Below are 25,037 nucleotides of genomic sequence, written 5' to 3'. Positions count from 1 at the left end.
TCTTTCCTCATTCTGCTATAATGGCAGTGTTTCCGTGTTGGAATTTTTCGTTTATGGAAGTAGATTTGTTATAAAGGATTTTGATAAGCTTCCTTGTCCTTGCTAAGTTAGCTCTTTTGACCTAAGCATATTGTTGTATTGTTTCAAATATATATCTAAATGTTATAGTCTTTTTGTATTCTCCCTTAATAAGTTTCCACATATAGTATTTTGGTGCCTCTTTCTCATCTGTTACATAATGTGTTTTTTTTAAGGTATACATAGGCCTGCTTTTGAAACTGTCTTTTGCAGGAGATTTATTTACATTCTTGCATCTTCTATAGTTTCAGCTAAGTTGGCAAGATCGTCTGCAAAAGCCAAACAATCGGTCCTCAGATTTTTGTTAAATGAAAAATAATTGAAACATTCTTATACGTAAATGAATAGTTAAATTCATCCTTAATTCAGCCCCAGTTATATGTAATCATTTTATAAGAAAAACACCAGTATGTAGAGGAAATTGTTTAGAAGAATATTATACTCATTGGCAGATGACGTGAAACCATGTGGTGAAAAGCATAGCAAGCAATCCAAACCCGCTAAACAGCAGGAAACGTCGCCAAGGTAGGCAACACAGAAATGGGACGGTCTCAGACGGAAAGTGTGGTAATGTAAGAGTGAGTTGTGGAGAGATACATTGACGCGCTGTAGAGATGTTGAGATAATGGTTCAAATGGCTCTGAGCACTATGGGACTTAACTTCTGAGGTCATCAGTGCCCTAGAACTTAGAACTACTTAAACCTAACTAACCTAAGGACATCACACACGTACATGCCAGAGGCATGATTCGAACCTGCGACCGTAGCGGTCGCGCGGTTCCAGACTGTAGCGCCTAGAACCGCTCGGTCACCCCGCCGGCTGTTGAGATAATACTGAGGGAATAAGATCAACGTGAAAATTGAAGAGGATATTAATCTAACAAGTTTTATTTTAACATACTGGTGAAAAAAGGAAAATAAGCAATCAATAGTAATGCTATTTATACTGCTTGTAAAACTAATTGGAAATAGCTTGTAATAATAATTTACCTACGAATCAACGTCAAGGAAAGGTTGACGCGTTCAAGAGTAGGTCACCATCGTTCTGAAGTTAACACAAAGCAGACTGTACGCATGTGTAGCAGAATGTTTCTTCAAATTAGAAGATATATGAGAATAACGTTTCAGTATAAAAGAATCGGAAATTTCAGTGGCCAGAATTACAGTCTGCAGTTCGTAAATTTTCTCAATAACATTTCATTTCAATCAGAGTACTTCATATGAACAGATATAAAAATCCGTTGCGCAAATAAACATTTAGAAACTAACACTAGTGAAAAACATGGGCAGTGACGTTATGTTTGTTTAGTCTTCTCACATCAGGATTTTAACAGACAGAATCAGTGCGAACAGTTGTAACGCATGCCTTTCCGTGCCAGTATTAGACATGTTTGTCACTACAGAGTAATTCTGCCGTGGATCTGTGATTAAATTACGTAAGCAATTCTTGCGTAATTATGAATTATGTTCTGTTGGTTTCAGGTACAAGATGTGGTATTTTGCAACGAATTTAGGGAGGGGAAATATGCTTTTGATACTTATGATTCCCTTTTTAGTGGGCGCATCGTGGCTTCCGTGGGCGTCCGAGCTGCAGCGAAGCAGCCTGGAGCTGCAGAAGGCCCCCAACAACGACTTCAACATTCTGCATTTCAACGCGACCACCATCTGCCTGCGGCTGTCCGCCTCCATCTCCATCCTGGTGCAGTACAAGACGGGACGCGTTCGGGTACGCACATGCTCTAGACCACTCTGAATGTGACAGAACTTCAACGCTTGCACAGTGATCTACTCCTGGATGCAACTTCCTCCGTAACATGGTTGCTATCATCAGAAGTATAGTATCCTCAACGCTATACAACATTGCCACCACCCACACAACATATAGCACACTTCTGTGGCGGAGACAGTTCATTCCTTTTTTATATAGTTTTCGATAGTCACATGCACTATATTCTTGTGAGAGTACTCGGAGTTTCATCTGTTGTGATATTCCTCCCAAAGTCTTTTCTCAAACTGAGATGTTTTACTTGCTACTTGTCCTGTGCCTTCTGGGCTATTTGTCAAAATCATCGTATGTTGAACTACATTTTTAGTTGTGCCCCTTTTGCTGAAACGCAAACCTCTAGTATTGTGGTTCTTACAGACCCTAGGTTGTTATGTATCTTCTTCTTCTTTCGCCTTTGTCTTACATCTGCGCAGGGTCGGCATGGTTATTAATGGTTTTGACGCGGGTTATTTAAGGAGTGGCCAGATGCCTTTCCTGTCGTCACATCCTTACCTCCCATTTCATTATTTTAACTCTTGATTAATGCTTTGTACAGGCACTGCTTACCCTATGTTATTTAATACTGCAAAACTGTGTGAAGTGTTTAACATTGGAATTCTTCCGAAATTTCTTCCGTGCATTCATATGATCTTTGCCTCGAATCGATGGGTACTGCACTTCATATTCGTACTAATATTCACATATTCCTGGTACCTGATTTATAAACTATAACAATCTAACTATAAATGAACTTATACATCCTGGGAGGAGAGGGCATTTAAAATTCTACATTCTTGTGATTTGGGTAAGTGTTGAGATAAGGAACGTATCTATCCTGCAGCCTCGCCACGAAACATTGTGTTACTTTAACTCCATTAATTTTTACTTACTCTCTTATTTAATTGACTGGCCAAAATATGGCGATCAGAATTTGAGTTTCCCTCATATAAGTACAATGGATTATTTTATTTCACTTAAATCATTCAACAAGGGGGTCAAAGTATCACACCTAATTTTACTGATAAGTTTCTTTTGTGAATACATTAAGGATTTGATGGGACTGTAATGTCTATTACTGTGATTTGTGTTACTTATTAACATTCCGTACAAATCATTTATATAAGAGAATTTTTTGGTCTGATTTGGATATATAGATAGAAACTACACTCTTGAACGTACAACATCGGCAAGGTCATGAAAAAATTAACTTTAGCGATGTATCAGATTCAATAGTGACTGCGAAATGACGGGACCGGCTCTCGTAAGACCACATGACGTAGAATCGAAATACTGTAGTAACACGCTCATCCATTCACAAAAGAAAGTAACTTTCGGCTACCAACAAACGCATTGGAACTCACTTCGTACTCAGTACAGACGCCTAAGCTCGACCCTGAATATCTACAAAACCCTGAAAGAAGATCCGTTAAATTCCACAATATAAAAATGAAGAAAAATAATGCACACATGTAGTATTCACTCTATTCTAAAAACTTAGATCCATCAAACGATTACGAACAAATGAAATTCGATGCTATTTGAGTGGCACATGGTTGAGCAGATCGGCATGCATGCACAGAAACCGTGTCTTTTCCACAAGAAAAACCGACTTAAATTTGAAAATCTATGTATACAAGGTGGTCCATTGATCGTGACCGGGCCAAGTATCTCACGAAATAAGCGTCAAACGAAAAAACTACAAAGAACGAAACATGTCTAGCTTGAAGGGGGAAAACAGATGGCGCTATGGTTGGCCTGCTACATGGCGCTGCCGTAGGTCAAACAGATATCAGCTGCGCTTTTTTAAATAGGAACCCCGATTTTTTATTACATATTCGTGTAGTACGTAAAGAAATATGAATGTTTTAGTTGGACCACTTTTTTCGTTTTGTGATAGATGGCGCTGTAATAGTCACAAACATATGGCTCACAATTTTTGATGAACAGTTGGTAACAGGCAGGTTTTTTAAATTAAAATACAAACGTAGGTACGTTTGAACATTTTATTTCGGTTGCTCCAATGTGATACATGTACCTTCGTGAACTTATCATTTCTGATAAGGCATGATGTTACAGAGTGATTACCTTTAAATACCACATTAATGCAATAAATGCTCAAAATGATGTTCGTCAACCTCAATGTGTTTGGCAATAGTGTAACGACATTCCTCTCAACAGCGAGTAGTTCGCCTTCCGGAATGTTCGCACATGCATTGACAATGCGCTGACCCATGTTGTCAGGCGTTGTCGGTGGATCACGATAGCAAATATCCTTCAACTTTCCCCACAGAAAGAAATCCGGGGACGTCACATCCGGTGAACGTGCGGGCCATGGTAAGGTGCTTCGACGACCAATCCACGTGTCATCAAATATGCTATTCAAAACCGCATCATCCGCACGCGAGCTATGTGCCGGACATCCATCATGTTGGAAGTACATCGCCATTCTGTCGTGCAGTGAAACTTCTTGTAGTAACATCGGTAGAACATTACGTAGGAAATCAGCATACATTGCACAATTTAGATTGCCAATGGGGGCCAATTAGCCTTCCCCCAATAATGCCGCACCATACATTAACCCGCCAACGTCGCTGATGTTCCACTTGTCGCAGCCATCGTGGATTTTCCGTTGCCCAATAGTGCAAATTATGCCGGTTTACGTTACCGATGTTGGTGAATGACGCTTCGTCGTTAAATAGAACGCGTGCAAAAAATCTGTCATCTTCCCGTAATTTCTTTCGTGCCCAGTGGCAGAACTGTACACGACGTTGAAAGTCGTCGCCATGCAATTCCTGGTGCATAGAAATATGGTACGGGTGCAAACGATGTTGATGTAGCATTGTCAACACCGACGTTTTTGAGATTCCTGGTTCTCGCGCAAATTGTCTGCTATTGATGTGCGGATTAGCCGCGACAGCAGCTGAAACACCTACTTGGGCATCATCATTTGTTGCTGGTCGTGGTTGACGTTTCACATGTGGCTGAGCGCTTCCTGTTTCCGTAAATAACGTAACTATCCGGCGAACGGTTCGGACACTTGGATGATGTCACCCAGGATACCGAGCAGCATACAAAGCGCACGCCCGTTGGGCATTTTGATCACAATAGCCATACATCAACACGATATCGACCATTTACGCAATTGGTAAACGGTCCATTTTAACACGGGTAATGTATCACGCTGCAAATACCGTCCACACTGCCGGAATGTTACGTGATACCAAGTACTTATGCGTTTGTGACTATTACAGCGCCATCGATCAAAAAGCGAAAACAGATATTTCTTTACGTACTACACGAATATGTAATAAAAATGGGGGTTCCCATTAAAAAAACGCAGTTGATATCCATTTGACCTATGGCAGCGGCATCTAGCGGGCCAACCATAGCGCCATCTGGTTTCCCCCTTCAAGCTAGACATGTTTCGTTCTTTGTAGTTTTTTCGTTTGATGCTTATGTCGTGAGATATTTGGCCCAGTCACTATCAATGGACCACCCTGTATATTATGTAAGCACTGAAAATGCAAGCATTTACTAATAAGTAATGGAAGAATGAACTTGATATCTACCATCAGTCATGCGGCCCCTAGCTGAATAAAGCCACCAGTTTTGAAGACCCCGAGATCCATGAAAAATATAAATTTCAATCCAGGATTTTGACAACCTCCGTCAGCACCGCGTGGATGCCTTCGTCCTAAATGAAACCTTTCTTCAACCCCATATCTCCATCTCCACGGCTCCTTACACCCTTCACCGCACCGATAACCCATACACTCTGGCGCGTGGCGGAGTTGCTATAGGCCATCTCAAGCACCTCCCTGTCCGGCCCCAACCTCTCCTTAACAATCCTGCCGAGCATCTCACCCTCAGCCTCTTCTTCCCCACCCTTACCATCACCTGTGCCACCATTTATGTCCGCCCTCGCACCCCCATCCCGTACGATTTCCTGGCCCACATTGACCGCACCTTCTCCACCTACATGATTGCCGCTGACCTCAATATCCACAGCCATGATCCTGCCGACCTCCAGCGGTGGCATCAGTTTCTCACCACCCTCCAGGGAGACCTGGTTCCCCTGCCTCAGCACACCCGACCCAAATCCAACACCTCCTTGGGCGCATCACCGCAGATGTCCTTGACCTCATTGGCAGTGACCATGCTCCTGTTCTCCTCACTATCTCTAATGGTCGCCATCCCCGCAACGCTCCTTGCCCTGATGTCCCTCCTAAACTTGTCCATGATTACTCCCGTGCCAACAGGGATGCCTACCAGGACTCCATTCACACTCAGGTTGCCGGCCACGACCTTACCCTCCAATCTCCTGATGACATCTCTCTCACTGCTGCCTTCCTGCACCAGACCTTGTCTGACGCCATCGCCACCCATATCTCCACCAAAGCCATCCACCCTCACCACCCCGCTCTGCCTCCACAGGCCGTCCTCCTCCTTCGAGAGTCCCGCCGCCTCTACCGCTCTTTTCTCCGCACTCGTGACCGGGATACACTTACCCGCCACCGGCAATTACAACGACACATCCACAACCTGCTTACAGCGAAGAAACGCCGTGCCTGGTGCCAGACATGTACACAACTCAACACCACGCTACCCATAAACTCTTCCAAGTATTGGTCTGCTTTCCACCGTCTTACTGGGACCCGCCCCACCCCCAAATACCCTCTCCTCCTTAATGACCGTCCCTTTCCTGACAACCTCAGTAAGGCCAACCACTTTGCCTCTCACCTCTCTGATGTTTTTTCCATTCCAGATGATCCCCACTTCGATTATTCCCTCTTCCCTGACGTCATGGGCCGTACAAATACCTCTGTTCCTCCCCTTGCTCTTAGCTTCCAGTACTTGGGCCACACACCACCATCTGCACTTAACACTCCCATCACTACACAGGACATCAGCCTCACACTCCGCACTAAACGCAACACTGCTCCCAGCCACGACTGCATTACGTACCGCCACCTCAAACACTGCCCTCCCTCCTTCCTTTCAGTCCTTGCCACCCTCTACAATGTCATCCTGGCCACTGGCTTCTACCCTGACCTGTGGAAAACCTCCCGTATCCTGATGTTCTCCAAACCCAACAAGCCTCCATCTGATGCCTCTTCCTATCGTTCTATCTGTCTCACATCGGTGTTCAGCAAGCTCTTGGAATCCATCCTTTAGCTGCTGCCAGCCTGCCCCCTTTAGGGGGAATCGAAACTCAATAAAGAAAAAAAAAAAAAAGGATTTGACAACGGTGCTCGACGAATTAACTTGACAAATTGAAAAAAGATTCCACTTTACTACCTGTACGGGAGAATAAAATTTCTTTAGACTGAATACCATGAGCACTGAGCTCACTCACTGACAACATAAAAAAGGTAGGAATGTCGGTAAATCCACATTCGAAATTACTCCTGCCATGAATGATTAGCATGATTTTCCCCCCATATGCGAGATGCTGAAATAAATATTTTTAACCCTCAAAATCACACACAGGTGCACAAATATCAATTTAAATATCGGGAATAAAATGAGTCAGTTCCTTCCAAGAGGTATGCTGCCTCTGGAAATGGGTAGGGAGTAAGTTCCAATATCTCCATCCACAGACTTCCAAAGACACGCCCGTCCTTACCAGTCTCAGCAGCAAAGTGTTCTCGTTCTAGACGAATGGTAACCGTTCCTCGGTTTCCGGTGGAGAGGTGCGAGCCTAGGATGACAGCTGTCCCCTGCGAATTTAACTGTACTACCAGCCCAGGCACCTGGCCTGATGGTCAAATCAAACCTCTCTGCCTTTTGCTTAAGCTACTACTCTTGGTAAAACTGCTCTAGCAGACAACAGATACCGACCACTCTTATGAAACTCACATTTGTTCATCTCAATTACATTTGTTGTTGTGGTCTTCAGTCCGAAGACTGCTTTGATGCAGTTCTCGATGCTACTCTATCCTGTGAGAGCCTCTTCTTCTCCGAGTAACTACTGCAACCTACATCCTTCTCAACCTGCTTGCTGTGTTTATCTCTTGGTCTCCGTCTACGGTCTTTACCCCCCCCCCCCCTCCCCGCGCATCCCTCCTGTACTAAATTGATGATTCCTTTCTGTCTCAGAATATGTCCTACCAACCGATCCTTTCTTCTACTCAGGTTGTGTCATAAACTTCTTCCTAATTTTATGCAGTACCTGCTCATTAGTTACGTGATCTGCGTCATCAGTTACATATACTGGATTAAGTAATGGAAACAGAATATGGGAAGGACGCAGATCCATAAACAGCAGTTTAAATATCGAGAAAAAGCGACTCAGTTCCTTCCAAGAGGCATGCTGCCTTTGCAAACAGGTAGCGCGTGACAATGCAAAGTAAGACTGATCTACAATAGCAGAAATATATACGAGATCGATGTGACTTATCATTCTCAACATTCTGGAGAAGAGGGAAGCTCACGTAAGCGGATGTTGCATGTCCTATAATTTGTAGGCAGCGTTCCACTGAGACTTTGTACAGTCAGCTTGCGAAGTTGAAACTTGCAGGCAATGAATGAGGAAGAAATTTCTGAGAATGTACATCCGGAGTACAACACTGTATCGTACTGAAACGCGAACTGTGGGAAAACCGCAGCGGGATAGAATCGAAGCATCTGAAATGTGGTGCTATAGACGAAACTTAGGTGAACTGATAAGGTGAGGAATGAGAAGGTTCTGCGCAGAATCGGAGAGGAAAGGAATATGTGGAAAAGCTGACAAGGAGAAGGGGCAGGATGATAGGACATCTGTTAAGACATCAGGAAATGACTTCCTTGGTACTAGAGGGAGCCGCAGAAGGCAAAAACTGTAGATGAAGACAGAGATTGGAATACGCCGAGCAAATAATTGAGGACGTAGGTTGCAAGTGCTACTCTGGGATGAAGAGGTTGGCACAGGAGAGCAATTCGTGGCGCGAAGGATCAAACCAGTAAGAAGGCTGATGACTCAAAAAGAAAGAAAGGTAATGAATGTTAAGTAGAATGGACAGTCTTTCTAAGCAAGCTTAAGATAGTTGAAGAATATCCCTTTACGTGTTCCGGTGGCGTTGAGATTTCACAGTGGAGTACTGTGCACATTTCTTCTCAATTAATCACAGATCATTTTGCAAAGCTATGTTGTCTAAAAGCTGTGCTCAGCTATTGAAAGTATTGTTATTACGTAAATTCTGTCAGAGTTTGATACATCACTTCTTTTTGACAGTATTGTTTTTCATTCAGTCAAATTGGTTATACATTCTGAAGCATTTTAAATAGCTGAGTGACTTGCTTTTCAATTTTAGTTAATAGATTCCCAAAATTAATTTTATTTCGAGTCTTTCGGAGGGTGTTACTCCAAGATAGAACTGGAGAGATGATTTCGTATTCCAGTACAAATGTGTATGCACACTAGAGGTCTGCAATTAGTGTGCTTCGCTGGTAGCAGCTCTGTGTGTCTGCAGGCTGCTGGCGCTCGTGGCAAACTCCAACCAGATACTGCAACTACACTCTGGTAACTTCGTTATGCTGCAGATCTGTATTCCTGTACTGTATTGTGTAATTGCGGCACTGTTATGATCCATAAGGAAAAATAGCGTGCTTTATGGAACAAATAAAGCGCCGGCCGTGATGGCCGCAGGTTCGAATCCTGCCTCGGGCTTGCATGTGTGTGATGTCATTAGGTTAGTTAGGTTTACGTAGTTCTAAGTCTAGGGGACTGATGACCTCAGATGTTAAGTCCCATAGTGCTTAGAGCCATTAGAACTTTTTTGATACTATCATTTACCGTCTTGTATCATTTAGATAAGATATTTGTACGGTGCGAAAAGTGGCAATTGACCCTGAATAAAGAAAAGTGTGAAGTTATTCACAAGAGTACTAAAAGAAATCCGCTAAATTTCGATTACGCGATAAGTCACACAAATCTGAAGACTGTAAATTCAACTAAATACTTAGAGATTACAATTACAAATACCGTAAGTTGAAACGATCACATAGACGATGTTGTGAGTAGATCAAACGAAAGACTGCGATTCATTGGCAGAACACTTAGAAGATGCAACAGGTCTACTAAGAGACTGCTTACACCACCCTTATCCGCCCTATTCTGGAGTATTGCTGTGCGGTGTGGGATCCGCATCAGGTGGGCTGACGGATGACATCGAAAAAGTTCAAGGAAGGGCAGCTCGTTTTCTATTATCGCAAAATAGGGGAGATAGTACCACAGACACGATACGTGAATTGGAGTGGCAGTCATTAAAACAAAGGCGTTTTTCGTTTTGACTGGATCTTCTTATGAAATTTCAATCGTCAATTTTCTCCTCCGATTTTGATAACAATCTCTTGGCGCCCACCTACGTAAGGAGAAATGATCATTACTATAAAATAAGAGAAATCAGGGCTCCCACAGAAAAAATTAAGTGCTCGTTTTTCCCGCACGCTGTTCGAGAGTGGAACGGTAGAGAGACAGCTTGAAGGTGATCCATTGAACCCTCTGCCAGGCACTTTATTGTCAATAGCAGAGTAATCACGTAGATGTAGATGAATGAACACCTGTCGCTTTTAAAAGACCGTATTTGTCTCTCCTAGGACACTTTATGATGTGACAAAAGCGTGCAGTCACGGCAAAAAGGCACACAACACTTACCTACACACATATGCCATTTTAGGATTCCGAAGTGCTGACCAAAGTGTACCAAGCCAACAGATTAGTCATAATTCCCGGTACTCACCTAATGTTATACTTCTTTGGATACTCATTAACTTTGTCATGAAAACCTCACAGAAAAATGCCACCCTCAAATATTGTAATTTACAATCGCTACCAACTCACTGCATAAACAGGTTTACTTTTATCGATCTGACATGCGTATTATGTCGTATAAAAAAATAAAGAAATGGCTAATAATTTAATTATATAGCAGTTATCACATGAAAATTCGTTACGTAACACGTCTTGTTAAAGTAGATTGTACCTTGAAAATATTTCCTAGAACAGCTCAGAAAAAGAAAGGAAGAGAGAAAATATTTGCTACCAGCAAAATTATCACTTTTTGTAGTGTCGCCTTTCAACTGAAGCTCAAAACAGTTTTTCGTGACTCTTTTTCAGATGCCTTTCATGCTTGTTACTGATTTTTTTCCTCTGTCATCGACAGGACGGAGCGGTCCAGATCATAGTTCCTCATCTTACAAAGGAAAATGTGGAAGGCAGTTGTGGTCCAGACGCCTCTTTACATCTATCCTGGCCTTCACCTGACGCAACGACGGAGTCTCCGACACCAGAGGAAGCTAATGCACTGAATGTGGAAGAGACGTCGTGGTCGGAGCCCACAGTATTTGACGATGTCAACAGCAACACACTTCATTTCGACTTTGTACAGCAGAACGACTCTTACTTCATAGCAAACATTTCAGGCTTCATTAACATTAATGACGTTTCCGAAGACTATTCACCAAACAGTAAGTTTCTCCTTATATTACTTTTTTCTTTAATAACTGGTCTTCTACCTATTCATGCTAACTGACAAGTTGTTAAGAGAGGCCGCATTCTTCCCTTTCTCTCTCTTACTTCACCAAATTTCACTAAGCAAGCTAAAATCTGTGGGATAGAGATTTAGAGGTTTATTCAGTGATTCTAATGACGTTTTATCGTACCCTATTTTCGGCAGAAAGTAAGCCACATCACAGACATCTGAAAAACTGCACTTGTAAGAAATATAAAGGAAGCTATGTTGATTTGGAAAGTTTGTTTCATCTTGCTTCTATACAGTTTCACAAATCCACAGTGGTCTATACAGGCTATATTGAAACCCCCCGTGTATGGGAAGTTAATTGTGAGCAGGCCATGCCTTTATGATATACACTATGTGTTTAATGCGTTTAACTTAAATGGATAACGTTGATTTTTTTGACTCCAGCTGTAGATACTAATGTGAAAATTTTCTCATAAAATATTTAATTTGAAGGGAGGCATCTAACAGAAACAATATTTCATTTTAACATGTTAATTTACTGACTAAAAACACAATCATATGCATAATCATGAGGAAATGAGGAACAGTTAACCAACTCAAATTCTAGACATTCTAATTGGTAGCTTTACTTGATTAATAGTGTTACTCGACTGCTGTCGCTAATGTCGATCAGGAAATCAAACTCTAAGCTTGTTAATCCCACACGGTAAACGGTGACTGTAAACCTGGTGACTAATTGCAAAGCTCACGCATTCAATACACCAAGACAGAATCTGAGTCAGGTACTGGTACAGAATTCCGCAAGTGCAGACCAAGAATCCTCCACGACACCAGCGCTGTTACTTACTCTGCCGAAATTATAAACGACTGCTGTGGTGAACGGTGGCACCGTGCAAATGGCTCTCGACCAAACACGAGGACAGTTTGCTACTTCTGCTACTCTGCAACTTGACCGTCTGCTAAAATGCACCGATCTCCGTCTCCGATGTACGTGGGTGCCACGCACAAGATGTGTGCAGCTCTGCATACCTGTAAGCCCTTCTCCGAGTCTCCCCAAGGAGTCTCTAAAATTTTGGCTGATTTTAATGCCATTCTTTTTTCCGCCGATCCGTACCGGCCCACCAACAGCGGTTTTTGCAGAACATAGCGGTTAAAAAAAGAAAAAAACTGCATCATCGGAGTTTTTGTGACGCCACTGACTAATACACCAACGGCAAGTTTATGTGGGCAGCACCCACCCTTGCTTCACGTATCCTCTGAAAGTTCAACAGTAGTTCATGAGAGTGGGTCAATATTTTTTTCCTAAAAGTGTCAGATGACTGTCTGCAAAGGCCCTCCCGACGAAAATGACAAAAATATGTACTCCTGCTGCTAGCGTCGCCAACCCAGCCCCATTTTGGCAGTTGATCAAGGCGAGGCAGTAAAAATACGCAGTAGATGCTAATCCTGGCTTCCCCACCCCCGTGAAGTTAATATCAGAGGCACCAGCCTGATCTGACGATAAAGCCCTGTTTTTTCGTTGCGTTCTCTATCCGTACCGTCATTAATATAAAACGTTGTGCCTCCCCCGCACACAAAATCAATCAGAAACAAATGAGTCCAGCACCATTGTGATTCTATGAATTATATAAACACATGCCCTATGAAACTCCATCCCGTATCATTCTCTATTTACAGATACAGTCATATTTTCAATGAAACTGGCAAACAAATTTTCCTTCCACACTTCAGCATATGCACTATGATTGTGCAAGTTTCCGGATTAGAATACCAGTCGGATAAACATTTCTAACCTTTCAAGGTGTGTCATTACAAGTGCGTCATAAATACTTTGACAGAATTTAGGGGAAAATCTTCACATCAAAACGAAAAAACGGTCATGAAAATCATCGTTATGAGTTTGAAACGACAGAACATTCTGTGAAGTCCTCAGTGCAGACGCTAATAACAAATATTCAAAATCTCCTTTGACTGATTTTACACATGGATGTACTAGTCAGAGCAAGGGCTGTCACACACTTTAATACTTGTGGAGAGCTTGAAATGGTTTTGCAATCTGCGGTTATAGGTTGAGGAAAAATATGTAAACGTGTTACTTTAGTTGGTCCATAAAGAACAATCCCGAAGACTAAGGTGGGGAAAATGTGCTGTGGAATTGGTTGCGGATATCAGGTAGTCCTGAGTGGCAACTTACTAGATGAATATCCTGGAATGTTGCCTCATGCATCTGACAGGAGAAAAGTGGAACTACGCGTAATCATCATATCAAGGCTCGTATGAAATGACTACAACTGCTACGAACTAAGAACCAAATAATAAACTGGAACAGTATTAAAATTCGCCTTTAGGAATTGTAGGAACCTTAATACTAAATATGAAAAACTAATAAAGCACTGGAAGCGGTATCACAGACTAAGAACAGAAAGAGTTGTGTGAGACAACGGAGTATTGGGACGACATCATGCTACGTAATGGAGATGCAGACTAGGAAAGAGCACCTTTGAGCATAGATATGTAAACACGTAGCGACTAGAAAAGTCGGATTAAACGTTGTGGATACACAACTGACATAATAATAAAAACATTGGAGCAGACAAAGTAACACAATTATTGCTGTGCTTAGATCCGAAAATGGTAAAACATAAAGTACTGAAACAATACAACCCCAAGGAAATGGCACACAACGATATCACGATAAAATACACTTACCTGATAGGCAACATATCCGAAAAAAAGCAAATGAAAATTATTTGATAAAGAAATTCAACATAGAAACACGTTCCAACTAAAACCAACAAAGACTATATCAATAACAGTATGTTATTGACTGCAACGTCCATTGAAGACTATATGCTGAGCAAAGGGCATCTGAAAAAAATAAAAAAGGAAAATACTCGACATGGTAATATAATACAAACAATTCATCACTGACCAAGCACAATGGACAGAGACATCAATATAATTAGTCTGAAGAAGCAATTTTGCATGTCTCAAAGAACATAAACACATTAAATGCGTCTACTATATGACCAGAGAACCGCAGGACGTCATATGATGTGAATAATTCCCTCCACACACTCAGTTTAGGAAAAGTGTGCGTTTATCTGTGATATTACTCTTCATTTCTCTCTTCCCACAGCTCCTCCCTTTCATACCCTTCCTTACTACACATCTTCGTTCTTCGGATCATACCAGATGCACCAACCATTGCATTTATGGCCTTCCGCCACCTACTTGCAGCCCCCTCAATCTCTCCTTCATCTTCCTTCCTCGCAACAGTCCACCCCACCCCGTACTCCACAAGCTTATATACAGATAACCGTATGTTGAGGGGTGGAGGGGGTTTATAGGGAGGACTGACACAATAGAATTACTAGATCTGCCTTAAGATGCCAACATATTGAGTTCGAATGTAAACTAGTCAGTGCAAACAGTACGAATAATAACAATAGTAAATAACAATAATAACAATACTAAATAATCAGCAAAATCGATAAAGTCAGGTGCAAGTTTTACGTAACTGGTCTGTACATCTTGTGGAAATGTAGGGCGTAAATAAAAAAAATAAAGAACTGGCAAGGAAATCAGTCCCAAATGTGTAAAATATTATAAATGTCAAGGTCGCCTTTTGAGTGTAAAATTTGTGTTTGTACAACCCAATATTGCAACTTTGGCCCTTTGGTTATTATCAATTGAAAATAATTGTGCTTTAGCACATTTCAAAACCTTATTATCATCTGAAATAAATATATGCATTTCATCGGCACATCTACGTGTGTCTGAAGATTGGTTGGTTTTAACATGTACTGAAGCAGAACTATTTCTACCTGATAATGGACCCATGGCCGAAACTGCAATAGAACGTTGTACTAACACATAATTTTAGAGTCAAAAGGCGACCATGAAGTAATTTACAAAATTTTACTTACTGTGACCCCTATTTAACGATGAAAAATTTTATGGAAAGTGCCTGCAGGAAACAAGAGTCCTATTACAAACAGAAAACAGGCGATGCGTCCAGTACCACAGGGCTCTTTCTCTTGTTTATGGAAATTATCTTGCATTATCGAAGAGAGCTGCTATCAAGCAAACCGAATGAAAATACTAGGTCGTTCGTTATGTCATCACAACCATGCGGCGAACATCATTAGCGAAATATTTGGGAGTGTTGAAGACTGTGACAAATTTTTCGTGTATAGTGTCTATATTAGTGGTTCTATTACGTCTCGTTGAGGTACACCAGACGTTACATAAATCGTTTATTGTAACACAAAATGGTTATAATTAAACTCATGATACTTGAGCCAGTGTAGATGGAAAATCGTTTACCGTATAGGTGCCCAACTTAACAGACACCACACTGCAGGATTTGCGTCGTTAGTGGTTTTAGTATCATGACTTGCCGTTAGGCTCCGGTACTGGAATGGCGACGGAGGGCTGAAACACAAGCATAAGCGTGCATTATAGCTGAAGACAGTCAGCATTTGTATGGACAAGGTGTCCACGGTTTTAAAAGTGATTCATCAAAGCAATAGCAATACTACTGCTGCTCTTCGCCATTATCGATGCATTAAAGTAATATGGACACACTGAAGAACGTCTGGAAACTGGAATGTAAAAATGGTACGCAATAAACGTTACTCTGAAATGTGGAAATTAAAAGGTGTTCCATTCTATGGTTCATTCCTTGTTTTACTGCCGCATGTCCTTACAAATGTTTCCACCAAGGTCTATTGTCCTGCGACAACTCGTTTGGTGTTTGGTTGGTTGATTCGGGGGAAGGGGAAGAAACAGCGAGGTCATCGGTCTCATCGGATTAGGGAAGGGTAGCGAAGGAAGTCGTCCGTGACCTTTCAAAGGAACCATAGCGGCATTTGTCTGAAGCGACTTAGAAAAATCGCGGGAACCTACATCAGGATGGTCGAATGTGGATTTGAACCGTCGTCCTCCCGAATGCGAGTCCAGTGCGCTAACCACTGCACCTCCTCACTCGGTCACTCGTTTGTCACAGTGGCCCTATCATGTAGCCTAAGATTAATTACAACCACTCTGTACACTCGTCTCTATCGCTCAAATGTGATTCAAGCCAACAGCAAGCCCGGAAACATCCTATGTGTGATTGTTGTTTCTTCGTCGCTGCGTGACAACGTTCTGTTACAAAACGTCTGTCGTAGTAGAATCACAGAGAAACAGCATGCCACTGTATCTGCTACCATAATTCAAATAGATTTCAGAACTGAAGAAATTTCTTGTTGGCAACATGATCATTAGATACAGAACATTACCTGGGGACGGACAGGAATGACTGAAAGATTCCACTTTCCCTCAGCTAATAGTGCGACAGACATGTTTGTCATGAACAGCCATCTCTTATGTTGATGTTCTGTGACATCACCTTCTATGTTTTGCAGGCACGGTAATCGAATTGTCCGTAAGAGACCAGAAACTGTTCGAGGCGCCGCTGGGGATCGTGTCCATGTGCTACGGGAAGACGCTGGTCGAAGGAGAGGTCTACGGCAACGTCACAGCCGTCACTCTCGTTTTCACCGACGTGCAGCTGCTGGCCTACCACGAGGAGTCCTTTTGGCCAAACCAAGGTATCTTACTGCTTCCTTCATCTGGTACGCTTATAAATACATCTAACTCGAACGACAAGTTTAGGATTTCTGATTGCGAAGTTTGCTCGTCAGCTACTTTTGTCAATCGCAAAATAAATAAATTGGTGACACCGTTTGAAGAATGTTTGGAACAAGAGAGTTTATTTCAAAAGACTTTGCAGTTACAGATTTAATACTGTACTATGACACACTTTGAATATTATGCTAAGGTAGATTGCGGGAAATCGAAAAGGTAGATAATACGGACAAATGTTTTGGTAGAAGCCGTAGAGGATTAGAGTTGCAGGATGTACTTCGAATGTTCTTCGAATCTGTATTGCTGCTGCGTAAATAACATATCACAGATAGTATGAATTAATCTTAAGCCAAACTCACAGATGTAATGTTATTCTAATCGTTCCAGATACTTCAGTAGATAATATCATACGCAGTTAAATATTTTTCTGTTTGTGCAAAAAATATATGGAGTTTGGCAGATTTGGAAGGAAAGTACTTAAGTTTGATTTATATGTTACTAGCGTCTAGCCCCACCTGCGCACGGGTAGCACTAAGTTCTACAGCCGGACGACTTGCATGGCGTAGCAATAATAGGTTATATGCACAGAAATTCCTCGTGAATCACCCTGTCTACCAGTCAAAACCATATCAAAATACCTACAGTAGCACCTGGGACAAATCTTATCATACAGAGAGAAAAACACGGCGGAGGACTTTGGTTAATTGTTTGGTTGGGGGGAGGGGACCAAACATCGAGGTCATCGGTCCCACCGGATTAGGAAAGGATAGGGAAGGAAGTCGGCCGTGCCCTTTCAATTGCACCATTCCAGCATTTGCCTGAAGTGATTTAGGGAAATCTTGAAAAACCTAAATCAGGATGGCCGGACGCGGGTTTGAACCGTCGTCCTCCTGAATGAGAATGCAGTGTCCTAACCACTGAGCAACCCTCTGGGCCGCGCGGGATTAGCCGAGCGGTCGAAGGCGCTGCAGTCATGTACTGTGCGGCTGGTCCCGGCGGAGGTACAAGTCCTCCCTCGGGCATGGGTGTGTGTGATTGTCCTTAGGTCAATTTAGGTTAAGTAGTGTGTAAGCTTAGGATCTGATGACCTTAGCAATGGTTCAAATGGCTCTGAGCACTATGGGACTTAACATCTATGGTCATCAGTCCCCTAGAACTTAGAACTACTTAAACCTAACTATCCTAAGGAAATCACACAACACCCAGTCATCACGAGGTAGAGATAATCCCTGACCCCGCCGGGAATCGAACCCGGGCGTGGGAAGCGAGAACGCTACCGCACGGCCACGAGCTGCGGACTGACCTTAGCAGTTATGTCCCATAAAATTTCACACACTTTTGAACATTTTTGAACAACCCCTCTGGGTATGGAGGACTTTAATTTACAATACATATACCGAAGTGACAAAATTCATAGTATACAGCCTAATATCGTGTCTGACCTACTTTTGCGCCACAAATCTGCAGCAACTCGATCTGCAATGGACTCCACAAGGCGTTGGAAGTCCCCTTCAGAAATATTGAGCCGTTCTGACTCTATAGCCGTCCATAATTACGAAGTGCCCGCCCGGCTAGCTGCGCGGTCTAATGCGCTGCTTCCCGAGTGGGAAGGCGTGCCGGTCCCCGGCACAAATCCGCCGGGCGGATTAATTTAGAGGTCCGGTGTGCCGGCCAGCCTGTGGATCCTTTTATGGCAGTTTCTCATCTACCTTGGCGAATGCAGGCTCGTTCCCCTTATTCTGCCTCCGTTACACTGTGTCGGTGATTGCTGCGCGAACACTGTTTCCACGTGCGTGTACATCATAATTATTCTGCTATACAACACGCAAACATCTTGGGTTACACTCATGTGGTATAAGACTTCCCTGGGAGGAGCCGCACAATAACGCTGGGTTTGGTGTGGGGCGGCGGAGGGGTAGGTGGTCTGCTGTGGCGTGTTGTGGGCTTGTGAACCACTGAAAGTCTATTTCGGGACGAAGCCTCTCCGTCGTTCTTGGTCCCCGGTTTAATACTATACAATGATTACGAAAGTGATGCCGGTGCTGGAACTGATCCCTCTATTATGCCCCATAAATGATCGATGGGGTTCATGTAGGGCGATCTGGGTGGCCAAATCGATCGCTCGAATTGTCTACAATGTTCTTCAAACCAATCGCGAACTTTCGTGGCCGGGTGACATGGCGCATTGTCATCTGTAGAAACTGCATCGTTGTTTGGGGTCATGAACTATATGAATGCCTAAAAACGGTCTCCAAATAACCGAATATAACTACACTCCTGGAAATGGAAAAAAGAACACATTGACACCGGTGTACAGACCCACCATACTTGCTCCGGACACTGCGAGAGGGCTGTACAAGCAATGATCACACGCACGGCACAGCGGACACACCAGGAACCGCGGTGTTGGCCGTCGAATGGCGCTAGCTGCGCAGCATTTGTGCACCGCCGCCGTCAGTGTCAGCCAGTTTACCGTGGCATACGGAGCTCCATCGCAGTCTTTAACACTGGTAGCATGCCGCGACAGCGTGGACGTGAACCGTATGTGCAGTTGACGGACTTTGAGCGAGGGCGTATAGTGGGCATGCGGGAGGCCGGGTGGACGTACCGCCGAATTGCTCAACACGTGGGGCGTGAGGTCTCCACAGTACATCGATGTTGTCGCCAGTGGTCGGCGGAAGGTGCACGTGCCCGTCGACCTGGGACCGGACCGCAGCGACGCACGGATGCACGCCAAGATCGTAGGATCCTACGCAGTGCCGTAGGGGACCGCACCGCCACTTCCCAGCAAATTAGGGACACTGTTGCTCCTGGGGTATCGGCGAGGACCATTCGCAACCGTCTCCATGAAGCTGGGCTACGGTCCCGCACACCGTTAGGCCGTCTTCCGCTCACGCCCCAACATCGTGCAGCCCGCCTCCAGTGGTGTCGCGACAGGCGTGAATGGAGGGACGAATGGAGACGTGTCGTCTTCAGCGATGAGAGTCGCTTCTGCCTTGGTGCCAATGATGGTCGTATGCGTGTTTGGCGCCGTGCAGGTGAGCGCCACAATCAGGACTGCATACGACCGAGGCACACAGGGCCAACACCCGGCATCATGGTGTGGGGAGCGATCTCCTACACTGGCCGTACACCACTGGTAATCGTCGAGGGGACACTGAATAGTGCACGGTACATCCAAACCGTCATCGAACCCATCGTTCTACCATTCCTAGACCGGCAAGGGAACTTGCTGTTCCAACAGGACAATGCACGTCCGCATGTATCCCGTGCCACCCAACGTGCTCTAGAAGGTGTAAGTCAACTACCCTGGCCAGCAATATCTCCGGATCTGTCCCCCATTGAGCATGTTTGGGACTGGATGAAGCGTCGTCTCACGCGGTCTGCACGTCCAGCACGAACGCTGGTCCAACTGAGGCGCCAGGTGGAAATGGCATGGCAAGCCGTTCCACAGGACTACATCCAGCATCTCTACGATCGTCTCCATGGGAGAATAGCAGCCTGCATTGCTGCGAAAGGTGGATATACACTGTACTAGTGCCGACATTGTGCATGCTCTGTTGCCTGTGTCTATGTGCCTGTGGTTGTGTCAGTGTGATCATGTGATGTATCTGACCCCAGGAATGTGTCAATAAAGTTTCCCCTTCCTGGGACAATGAATTCACGGTGTTCTTATTTCAATTTCCAGGAGTGTATTTCCAAGCAATAATCGCTACCGTTGGACCAGAGTACCCAGTCTGTTCCACGTAAACACACCTCACAGTGCCTTGTTGACAACTTGGGTCCATGGCTTCGTGGGATCTGCGCCATACTCGAACACAACCATCAGATCTTACGATCTGAAATCTGGACTCATCTCACGAGGCCACGGTTTTTTAGTCGTCTAGAGTACAACCGGTATGGTCAAGAACCCAGCAGGGCAGGCGGTATCGTGCTCGAAGCAAGGGCACCCGCGTCGGTCGACTGCTGTTATAGCCCATTAACGCCAAAGTCCGCATCATTGTCCTAATGGATACATTCGTCGTACGTTCCACATGATTTCTGCGGTTATTTCACGCAGTGGTGCTTGCCTGTTAGCACTAACAACATTATGCAAACGCCGCTGCTCTCGGTCGTAAAGTGAAGGCCGTCAGCCAAAGCGTTGTCCATGGCGAGAGATAAGGCCTGAAGCCGGCCGCTGTGGCCGAGCGACTCTAGGCGCTTCAGTCCGGAACTGCGCTGCTACTACGGTCGCAGGTTCGAATCCTGCCTCGGGCATGGATGTATGTGATGTCCTTAGTTATAAGTTCTAGGGGACTGATGGCCTCAGATGTTAAGCCCCATAGTGCTTGGAGGCATTTGAACCAATAGATAGGGCCTGAAATTTGGTATTTTCGGCACGCTCTTGACACTGTAGACGTCGGAATACTGAACTTCAGAACGATTTCCGAAATGGAATGTCCCATGCATCTACCTCCGACTACCAGTCCGTATTGAAAGTCTGTTAATTTTCTTCATGCGGCCACAGTCACGTCGGAGCCTATTTACAAGAGTCACCTGGGTAAAAATGACAGCTCTGCAAATGCACTGCCTACCATGTGTACTCGATACTGCAGCAATCTTTATACGCGCATATCGCTACAACACGCCATTTGTCACCTCAGTGTATAGAACAGTTCCTGATGAAAAGGACCCTCCGTATTATGCAGCCACTGTGAAGAAACTTCTAAACAAGTCAGTAACTGCTGTATAATCGGTACAAAACAAGACACAGTCTTATGAAACTGGAGATCAATGACAGCGTTTGGCCGTCAAAAGGGCAACGCAAGAAACCTTTAATGACCGATGTGGCAGGATCTTATCGGAACCTTTCTCACAAAATCGAAAGTAATACAGGTTGTATGTTATGGCAATCAGTGACATCAAGATTAGTGTCAGAGGCGTTCAGAAACTGCTGAAATGGCTAAAATTATACGAGTCTTCAGTGCCCGGTGGTACCCGCGTGACATATACAGAATTTACAGCAGAGGTAGCCTCCATTTGATCTATAACACACTGGCGTAGGAAATTTAAGGACAAAAATAACTTTCGCATGATGTTTCACTGCGAAATAACAGATGTCGATGGATCCTGGGCCAGACATAGAAAGAACTGCTTCAATATAGCCCAGAAGATAACTGAAACTACAGCATTATTCAAAAACAGTTTTGACACCGAAGTCACCGCGGCTTATAATGGTTTCCTGGTCACTGCAAAATGCGGTATATGTTTCTTAACAGGGTGGGTGACCACCACGGACGGCATGCATGCTCTGAACGTGCTTTCATGCTGGCCAAAAGGTTGGTAAGGTGTTATTGTGATAGGGTGTTCCAGTCCTCTGTCAGAGCGGCTGACAAATGCTGGATGGTCGTTGCTGCATGTGGACATGCTACAGTATGTCTCCCCCTCGATAGGATTTAAGTTAGGAAAACAGGAAGACCAGTCAATTCGCCGAATGTCCTCCCGTTCCAACTGGTCCTCCACCTGTGCTCTTGGTCGCTCATTGCCATCCATAAAACTGAAGTCACTGCCGAATGCACCCCCGGAAAGACACACATGGAGAAGGGGTAGAGTGCCACTATAAAGATGAACCGTGAGTGTAGCGCGTTCAAACATCAGGAAGACAGTACGCCCAGGCAACATTATCACTCTGCACGCCACAACACGTGGACCACCAAAATGATGATGTTCGAAATGTACGTGGGTGAATTAAATTTTCCCATCTCTCGCTATATGAAGATAAATATAGCATTACAACACTTACAGCGAAGCGGGACAAACAATATTTATGTCTTTTTCCATAGGTGGTTTCATACTTGGATTTCATCTGCTTTTATGGTCAATATCTTCATGTGCGGTTTAAAGTTTCTCCAAGAACTTCTGTCAACTTCTACCCGAACCATAATCCATATAGATAAGCCGACATTACATAACAGCCACATCATTAATACCACTTCACGTTAAGATGTACGTTACTCCCTGACTTGGCGCCAGATTGTGTCCTCTGTCTTTATTTACATAGTTACGCTCAACTGCCTTGTCATATGTATTCATGAGCGTCTCAATGCTAAATTTAAACATACCAAAGTTTTCAAAAAGCTTCCTATCTCATGTTACTATCAAACTAAATAAATTCTTGGGTAAACAACGAAATTTTCACAACTAATTTACGTCACAAATTTACAAAACGCTTTAAACAAAATTTACATAATTTAATATTAAATTGAAGTCTCTGGAAGCGATTAATTAGAGTTGTTATGAATCATGATTTACAGTTCGTCTAGCAGTCCCCAGATCTGAACAAGTAAAAGCTGTGCTCTTCTTCAGAGAGGTGGCGCAAGAGTTTACAGTACATGATTCATACACCCCACGCACGCACACACACACGTACGCACACACAAACGTACGCATACACACACGTACGCACACACACACGTACGCACACACACACGCAAGGACACACACACGCACATGCACACACACACACACACACACACACACACACACACACACACACACACATGCATGCACGCACAACTGAAGTTGCGTTCCACGGATGGTGCTGACATAACCGCAATTCGGAATTCGGAATTTCACATGGAAAAGTGTCACGCAGTTGCTAAAAAAACTGATTTGACAGGCACTTGATGATAGATACAGCTATCCCGAGAAAGCCTATTTACAAATTTTCAAGAATCAGCTTTAATTGCGGTATGGAGGAATATACTGTTGCTCCCTTCATAGTGAAGACAATATTAGACTAAAGACAGTGCGCATAGAACGGGTTAAGAAATCATTCTTCCCACGCTCCAATCGAGAATGGAACCGGAAGAAGCCCTAAGAACCTTTTTAGCGGGAAGTACCCTCTGCGATACACTTCACAGACACTTGCACAGTGTACGTATTGATTTAAACAGACGATTTTGTAATATTAAATTAGACAACATCCACTTAATGTCAAATGTCCAGTACATATAAATTGAGTTAACAACTCATTTTTGTGTTATACATACAGCAACAATTACTTAATTTTGGCATAAAATGACGATCAGTGCCGATGTTGTTGGTATGTTTGTAGTGAGCTCGTGTAGATCCTCGCCTGTGCTGGAGATAGACAACACGGTGGCCATCGTCGTCGGCACACTGGCAGCCGTGGTTGGTGTCGGACTGCTGGGCGCCTTCGTCTACTACCTGCGTACGCGATAACTGCCGCAACGCTGTGTGGCAGCTTTATGGTGCCACTTCTACCGCGGTACAGACACACAAATAGGGAATTAGCCAGTAACGTCTTTATGTGGTTCGAAGGGACATACCTATGTTAGGCAACATTTGTTATCAAGAATTGACTTCACTGTACTCTGATGATATTTCATTTCTCATTTGATTTATCGCTGTACGGTTTGTAGTGATATAACTGTCATGGTTCCTCTGGAGTGGACATACGCAGTCACATATAAAGCAACTGAAGTAAATAAACATTTATGTAATTATTTTATTCTCTGTTTTCAAACACTGTACTGAACTGTAATGATATCAGATGTTTTCATTCCCTGCGATATACTTCAGAAAATATCTATAATTATATATTGTTCCTTCGTTTCAGGTAACTAAACAAAATTGTATCTCAGTTCCTATTTTTCTTAGTAGCTAAAGTCGGTTCTCACGCTGCTATCTGTGTATTGTGATATGCTCCATTACTGAAACGTTAAATAAAGGGTAAAGATTTATAGATCAATTACATTGTGGAAAAATGAACGAGACCTGTCGCATTACTAAGACTTTCACGAAAACATTAAAGGGATGATTATAGAATACACTAATTAAATAAAACTATTTTGAATTTGTCTAAGAGGATGTGAGAAGTTACTATGAAGATATGATAAAAGAAACATCTAAAAACAATAAGAAAGAAAGATAGCAAAACTAACTCTCATGTTTGGTACTGATTATATTTTTCACTGAGGTAACAACTGTACAGTAACTAGCAACTAGCAAACGGTGGAAAAACTGCACAAGAATTCAAACATTTCTTAAAATGTTTGTGTACTTTAGAACATGAATCATAAATGCAATTATTAATT

At 43.4% G+C, this 25,037-nt stretch overlaps 1 protein-coding gene across 1 annotated transcript; it reads left to right on the top strand.

The window, feature by feature from the left end:
* Nucleotides 1-1,603: 1,603 nt before the first annotated feature.
* On the top strand, nt 1,604-24,252 carry LOC124805645. Its single transcript, XM_047266211.1, has 4 exons — nt 1,604-1,804; nt 10,987-11,290; nt 16,716-16,901; nt 24,035-24,252. Exons 1-4 carry the CDS (start codon nt 1,604-1,606, stop codon nt 24,160-24,162), a joined length of 819 nt encoding a protein of 272 aa, XP_047122167.1. The 3' UTR covers nt 24,163-24,252.
* Nucleotides 24,253-25,037: the final 785 nt, after the last annotated feature.

This window comes from Schistocerca piceifrons, chromosome 7 (genome assembly GCF_021461385.2).
Source record: "Schistocerca piceifrons isolate TAMUIC-IGC-003096 chromosome 7, iqSchPice1.1, whole genome shotgun sequence".
Lineage (NCBI taxonomy): Eukaryota > Metazoa > Arthropoda > Insecta > Orthoptera > Acrididae > Schistocerca > Schistocerca piceifrons.
The sequence above is the reverse complement of the archived record's forward strand: the minus strand, read 5'-3'. Positions and strand labels throughout refer to the sequence as shown.